The sequence below is a fragment of the Sander vitreus genome, chromosome 23, assembly GCF_031162955.1.
Source record: "Sander vitreus isolate 19-12246 chromosome 23, sanVit1, whole genome shotgun sequence".
Taxonomy (NCBI): domain Eukaryota; kingdom Metazoa; phylum Chordata; class Actinopteri; order Perciformes; family Percidae; genus Sander; species Sander vitreus.
The window spans coordinates 3,977,690-3,985,301 of record NC_135877.1 but is presented as its reverse complement, the minus strand read 5'-3'; the positions used below and the strand labels follow the sequence as shown (position 1 = coordinate 3,985,301).

General features: G+C 41.2%; 2 protein-coding genes across 2 annotated transcripts in view; one reads left to right on the top strand and one right to left on the bottom strand.

Annotated features, from left to right (window-relative positions):
• Nucleotides 1-1,215: 1,215 nt before the first annotated feature.
• phax (phosphorylated adaptor for RNA export) lies at nt 1,216-3,282 on the bottom strand. Its single transcript, XM_078281341.1, has 2 exons — nt 3,107-3,282; nt 1,216-2,942 (listed from the first exon to the last, which is right to left on the bottom strand). The coding sequence occupies exon 2, from the start codon at nt 2,933-2,935 to the stop codon at nt 1,712-1,714; it is 1,224 nt and encodes a 407-aa protein (XP_078137467.1). The 5' UTR covers nt 2,936-2,942; nt 3,107-3,282; the 3' UTR covers nt 1,216-1,711.
• Nucleotides 3,283-3,813: 531 nt separating this feature from the next.
• The window catches only part of pmpcb (peptidase, mitochondrial processing subunit beta), an 11,284-nt gene continuing 7,485 nt past the window's right edge, over nt 3,814-7,612 (top strand). The window contains exons 1-5 of the mRNA XM_078281339.1: nt 3,814-3,935; nt 4,243-4,380; nt 5,963-6,049; nt 6,630-6,759; nt 7,016-7,214. Coding sequence (XP_078137465.1) covers nt 3,852-3,935; nt 4,243-4,380; nt 5,963-6,049; nt 6,630-6,759; nt 7,016-7,214 — 638 coding nt within the window. The 5' untranslated portion in view covers nt 3,814-3,851. The remainder of the gene's footprint in view (nt 3,936-4,242; nt 4,381-5,962; nt 6,050-6,629; nt 6,760-7,015; nt 7,215-7,612) is intronic.

Here is a 7,612-nt window from a genome sequence, read left to right as displayed (position 1 = left end):
CCCGTAAACAAAAGTGGTATGAATAATTCTTCCTGCAGATGGCTTATGGGACACTTTTGTGTATTTTTGTGTTTTTAGAAGGCCATCAAGGACAAAACATAACATTAATCCCGTATTTGACTCCTTGCCGTTTCAAAGAACACCACAACCTTGTAGTGTACGGTTCATACTGTCGCCACCGCCATAACCAGCCCTTTACTGCCACCTACTTATTGAGTCTGGTAAATGGAAAAATAGATATTAAAAAAAGATGGAGACAATAAGCAACGCTGTGCAGATCTGCCATTCTCTGCCTCCCTCTAGAAATGCATAGCTCTTGAACAAGACAACCCCTGATGGAGGTATAATGCAACTGATTAGTGACTGGAATCATACCAAAAAACTCCAGTAGGAATTTGTACAGTTAATAAATGCATCACCACCATTTTGCTAAGAATGACTTATGTTCAGTATTAAAGGGTTGATTAACCCAAATTACAAAAAAACATTTCCTCACTTACCTCCAGTAGGCCTTTAGGTTTGGTTTCATTTGCCCATTTTTTACCTCTACCCCAATACAGGGGAGTAGTTAGAATTGTATTGTTGGTACTCACAGCGAATTGAAATATTTAAATAACATCCATTTTCTGTTTTTCTGTCTTCATAGAGACTATTTCTTTGGTGTGTGGATTATGCAGAGTAACTAAGACATTGTGTCTTTGCATTATAAATACGCTACCTGCTGCCACGGATGCTATATTATGCTGCTATCTATTTGAAGATCAGTCAAAGTGGATAGATTCTCATTTAAGTGCAGGTGCTGCTATCTATAGACACTTTATTCCATTATCCAATCCCACACTCTTTTTTTACTTGGCTTAATTCCTGAGTCAGTGTATTTTTTTATATTACAGTACACTTTTGTATATACCGTTTGTATATTGTGTAGCACCTGTATTGTATGTATCCTTTTATGGGATTACTACTTTATCTAAACATTAGGCATTTAATCCTTGTGGGAAATAGGGCGTGTCCGCCATCTAGCGGACAAACTTCTGCACTACAATAGCTGTCCAAAATACTGTATCTTTGTCTTGAGGTTTTCTGCTTTTCTAGCTCTTTTATGTAAAAAATAAAACCTGGATTCTCTATAATAACCAGGGACTGAAAGTATCACAATGCAAAAAATTAGCCAACAAGCAGCATTGAAAAAAAAAACAACAGTAAGCAATCCAATTACTGTTTTAAGTGATTTTACCCGAGTCACCTTTATTTATATTCCAGTCACACAAGTTAATTTCATAAATCAAGACCTCATTATATCCTAATGGAAATTATAAAAAAAGAAAGTTACTATATTTGAAAATCAACAAGAGTGCATCACTGTTACTCCAATATGCTTCAACAACTTAGGTAAGTTTTTGAAAATTAAGAATTTGATTTAAAAGGCAAACATTTGTAACACAAATCACACTAACTTGCAGAGAGCCATTCTGTGTTTACATGTGCTGAAATCTACATACCCATGCTGAACCAAACAAAACCAATATTTCTGTTAACATAAGCTCTCCTTTTATTGTAGTTAAAAGACAAAACAAAAAAAGGGACACTGGGGTGAGATTCTGTACTCAGTGGAGACGGTACTTGTACAGTGCTTTCAGTGTTGTGTTCTAATTTTAATCCTTAATGTCCTTGTTCAAACCTCCCAGAGTTCAGACAGCAGGCTCAGAGCTCAGAAGACCTCCAAGTCTGCAGAGTTGTACACCACAGGTGTCTCCTCAATGCCCACAGCAGCTTCCTCCTGACCCTCCTCTTCTGCAGGCTCCTCCAATGACTCCAAGGCCTCGTTGGTATCACTGGCGAAGGTCTCCCTGGAGACGTCGTCATGCTCCTGCAGGTTCAGTGTGCCGATGGCCTGCTTCATCTTCTTGGCCACCATGTGGCGCCTCCTCTTCTGGGCGGCCTTCTTGGTCTTGAAATCCTTCTGTTGTTCCTCAAAGAATATCTTCCTGACCTGGGCCTTGCTAATGCTGGGTGTGTTCTTCAGCAGGTTGAGATACACCCCACCAGGCGTCCGTCGCCTGCTGCCGTCTATGGTGTACACGCCGCCGCTTTCCTCCAGTGTGGCGGTCTCTCCGAGCAGTTCTATGGCTTTTTTCTTACCGATGACTGTAACAACCCGCTCTATCAGGTCTTTTTTAGGCTCTCGCAGTCTGTGCGCGATCTCATCAGTCACCTTATCCTCAGGGTCGTCCTCTGTGATCTCATACCGGCCCTTGATGTCCATCTCAGCCCTGGGGCCCAGTCTGTCTTTAGCTGGCCTCTTCCTCTTTGCATCACCTCCTGCCCCCTCCTGTGAGTTCCGGTCATTCATGTACTCATCCAGCTGGGCGTCCAGCATGCTCACTTCTCCCTCATTTTTCGACAGATTCTCCAGCTCCCTCTCCTTCTCCATTATCTTACGGGCCAGGACAAAGTTATAGGTCTCCACATTTCTGCTGGACATGCTAACTTCACCATCCATGCCAAATATGCCCAGCTCTGCAGCTACGGCATCCTGGCACTGCTCTTGGACCACAGAGCCCCAAATGTTGTTTACCTTGCGGCCTCCCATCGCGCCGGGGACGGGCATGCGAGTCGGCTCTGCCCGGGTTGTGCAGGCAGGTGGTTGGGGAGCGTCGAATACTTTCTGGCGCTTCTTGCGCCAAACAGCCGCCTCCTCGTCCGACGAGTCCAGGTCACTGTCGCTGGACTCCACCGTCCTACCAGTGCTGCGGTAGGCGGCGGAAGACTGCTGGGCAGCGGCTCTGCGGTGAAAGGACTGGCCGCTAAAAGCTGTAGGAACCTGGGGTCGAGCTTGTGCTGCGGCAGCGGTTCCCATCTCAGATTCCGAGTTGGACCCGGAGATCTCTCCATCTTCCATATCCCCGTCCATTAGATCTCCGCCATGCGCCATTTCTTGTCTGGAAGTCACACAGAAGATACTGGCTACTGACTGCTGGTTTAATGCATCAGCACTACGAATTAGCACTTGCTACTTGCTAACACAACCAAGCTAGCGATACTGTAGAACTTAACATTAAACCCGGGCAGAGAACCAAACAACTCTGAATTAAAAGATAAATACCTTTAAAGATCGGACACGGCAGCTGACTCTGTGCTCTGCATGTAACGTTGATTGTATTTAAGCCCTGCTTGGCTCTTCCACTCACTGTGAACGGCTAAGAAGAGGTTGATAATCAAGACAAACTTAAGACCCTCTGAAGAAAATTCGCGCTAGGCTAAAGTCACACTTCCGTCTTCCAACTGACAGACCCTTTCAAAGTAAACGTAACCACGGTAAAATAAAGTAGGAAAACGTTGACACTTTCTTCATTAATACTGAGAAGAAAAAAAAACTAAACACCAAGAAAGTAAAGTACGTTTAATATAATCAGTAAACAACACACATATTTTAACTACATGTAACAAGTAATTTAATTCATATCATAGACATAGAGACGCTTACTGCACACTTAATTATAAATAAAATAATTTCAAAATAGATTTTTCATTAACTCTGGGGATATAATTAATGACCAAAGTGCACTGAATAACATAGTTTCATCCATCTATCTATTAATTAAATATACCCTCTATATCTTTTTCATCAACCATTATTTCACGTTTTTACTTACCATTATTTACCATTACAACTTTTAATTATATAATGACTTTTGCAGGACTAGTTGTATCTTTATGTTATTTTTTTTAATAGTCTCAAAAAGTCTTCTGGTTTTTATTTTTTTAATAAAATCAACTGCTCATCCCGGGCGGATGTAGCGTGTATACTTGAGTCTGTAACGTCACTTGCGCAACTGTGACAGATAAACATGGCATCGTCCGTACATCGCCTCGCGTCTGCTGGGAGATATCTTCTTCAAAGACGTTTACTGAAGACAAATTCTTTAAGCAGGGTAAGAAGTATGAGTCTACAGTAATGGTTTTATGCACGACGTCCGCGACAGTTGTTATTCCTCGACAGTCTAACTGAGAAAAACCGGTCAGGATCAGTGTTTGCTAACAGTTAGCGTGCGACATGCTCGGCTGTTGAAAGATGAATTCTTAGTTATGCCTTAGGTTTGGTCTGTGCAATACAGTAAAACGACGACATAGCTCTGTTAGTTAAGTGTAAACAGGTGGCTGGTAGCAGCTGACGTCACTGTTCTAAATTTGCAATATCATTATGACGGCTGTTAATTCCTGCGTATCCTCCGCCCGCAGCTCACAGCGGGACTGCAAAGACCCTTGGCTACTCAGGCTGCTCACCAGGTGGTTCTAAATGTTCCTGAAACCAAGGTGACCACTTTAGAAAACGGACTCCGGGTGGCTTCTGAGGACGCTGGGCTTACCACCTGCACGGTAAGTTAAAAGTAACCCCCCAAAACAAAACACACACACACACACACACACACACACACACACACACACACACACACACTTACTTGATGTCTATATTGTCCGGCTACTTTTATGCATTTACAGTAATAATAAATAAAAAATCCAAGAATAAAATGTTATGCCATCTTTTATTATTGTCACAATAACTTAACTCTTTAAGTTAAAAATAATATTAAGAAGAATTGCCTCACAATTGAATACGTCCAAACTATTAAAGGGTAACTACCGTTTTTTTTCAACCTGGACCCTATTTTCCTATGTTTTTATGTCTAAGTGACTGATGGGAACAACAATCTTTGACATTGGTCCAGTATTAAGCAAGATCGCTGCAGTCGGCAGCGGCAAAACAAGCTACAATGTAAGTTAATAGGGCAATTGTCCAGCTGGAATTTACCTTCACAAAAGTGCTCGTTTTGCCGCTGACAGGCTGAGATTAGTATTCTACGTGGCTGACAACATTATGGAAAGGATCCCTACAGAGATAGACCTTTAAAACCTATTTGAGACCTTTCTGTTTAACCAGAAACAGCTCTGAAGTCGCTAGCGCTAAACCCACCAGACTCCATTTAAAAAGCAATACTTTAAGCGTGTATATTGCCAACATATTGCACATGTAAATCGCTAAACTATTTCAACCAAAACTAGAGTTGTGATGGTTGGGAAAGTGGATAGACGACCCACAACGGCTTTTCATAGTTTAATTTTGTTTCTGTTGACTTTGAATTGAGTGTATTTTACGATGCTAAAATTACTGTTTATTTACATGGAGTCTGGTGGGTTTGGCGAATGCAATTTTGCGGATGTTTTTATATTTAAAAAAAAGAATCTAACTCTTTAACAGAAAGGTCATAACGTTGTCAGACACTAGAATATAAATCTGATCCCGTCAATGGCGAAACAAGCACTTTTGTGAAGGTAATGCAAGCTAGAGAATTGCCCTATTAACTTACATTGTAGCTTGTTTCGCTGCTGCTGACTGCAGCGATCTCGCTTAATACTGGAACAATTTCAAAGAGTGTTGTTCCCATCAGTCACTTAGACACAAAAACATAGGAAAAGAGGGTGCAGGTTGAAAAAAACGTTAATTACCCTTTAACACCTTGGAACTTTTTGAAGTTAAAATACTGTTTTGTTTATATGTGTGGTTTTTAGGGGAACAAATAAAAAAAGCTGACAAAAGAACAAAACATTTTCATACAGACCTACTGTAATGTACAGGACAATATTGTTAGCACCTTTTAAAAAAAAAGATCATTCTTTCATTTGTACTAAAAGTCACCTGAGTTGCAAGTGTTTGTGAGATAATATCTAGAAAAATCCAATTACGTGTGTGCGTGCGTGTGTCAGACAGCAGGCGTGACATTAGATCCCCTTCAAATCGAGATGGTACATTTCAGGGTTCATTCCAATGCATAATAAAGAGATTAGCTCCATCAATACAGAAGGCAGCCTTTACTCAGGTATTTGTCTGAAGGTCTGGTACAGTAGCAGCGGAAAGTGTGAGGATATTAATCTGAGAATATTCATTTCTGACTTTGTCCAGGTTGGCCTCTGGATAGACGCAGGCAGTCGCTACGAGAATGAGAGAAATAATGGCACAGCACATTTCCTGGAACATATGGCATTTAAGGTGAGATGGAAACAGTGCAACACAGTTTTTACTACTGTTAACTAGATATTTTTTTGTCTTCTAGTGTACTGTATCTTATTATCTTCCTTATTTTTATGTATTCAGTTATTTGACCTGTGAAGCACTTGGGACTCTGTGATAAGTGCTATATAAATAAACTTACTTAGTTACTTATTTGCACATACTGTATTATGCAACAATTCTAAGGATAAGTTTACTTTAGATTTTAAAGTGCTCATATTATGCTTTTTGGCTTTTTTCCTTTCCTTTATTGTGTTATTTATCGTTATTCTATTAACAAAGATGGAACAGAAGTGAGACGTCTCACTCTGTAGCTAAAACAGAGAGCTCAACACACAGGGTGAAAAGAGGAGCTGCAGCAATGTGCAGTACAACAAAAATATGGTGTTCTTTGAAAATGAAACCATGTAAACCTATTCTGATATAACCTCTAAATACAATTATGAACCTGAAAATGAGCATAATATGAGCACTTTAAAATAATGAGCAAAATAGACATGTTTTGTCCTCCATGAAGCAAAACTTACCAAAGGTTTGTTCCCCTGTGTTTATGTGACAGGGAACCAGGAAGCGCTCCCAGCTGGATCTGGAGTTGGAGATCGAGAACATGGGGGCTCACCTGAACGCTTACACATCCCGGGAGCAAACTGTGTATTACGCCAAAGCTTTTTCTAAAGATCTTCCACGAGGTACAGTGCAGCAGGGCAGAGCGGCTGAATGTTACAGTTAGTGGTGTAACGGACCAACCCTCACGGTTCGGAACGCATGTGAACCGCGGATCAAGTTTAACCCTAATAATAGTGTGAAATATGTTTTTACTGGTCACTGCTGTTGTCTGAAAAACAATATATATATACAGTATATGTGTGTGTGTGTGTATATATAAACAGTGTGGTTTGCCAACCTTTATGTAAATCAAATTTTCCGTGTTTTCTTTCTCCCAAGCCGTGGAGATCCTGGCTGATATCATCCAGAACAGCACACTGGGTGAGGCAGAGATCGAGAGGGAGCGAGGGGTGATCCTCAGAGAGATGCAGGAAGTAGAGACCAATCTGCAGGAAGTGGTTTTTGATTACCTGCATGCTACTGCGTACCAGTCCACAGCTCTGGGCAGGACCATCCTGGGCCCCACAGAGAACATCAAGTAAGAGCAAACATGCACAGCCCGCTTTGGTCTACAGAACATGTCCATGACATTTAGATATACATTACATGTCATTTAGCTGACGCGTTCATCCAAGGCGACTTCCAATTAAGTGTTTTCAACCTTGAAGGTTCAAACTCCAGACTCATCCATCTGTATTCTCTGAGTCGTGATATTTTGAGAAAAATAAAGTTATAATAGGCTATTACAAGAGTAAAGTCACTATATTTCAGAAAACAATCTACCTGCACCATAGCCTGCTGTACAATACGTGATTGCTCTGCTGATACGGTAGATCTCAGACCTTCTGACAGACACAGAGCCCCGTTTGAGGCTCTGGTCTCTGAATCACACAAAGTTTAGGGAAGTGGCTGAACGCTGCTCTACATCGGAGGTGG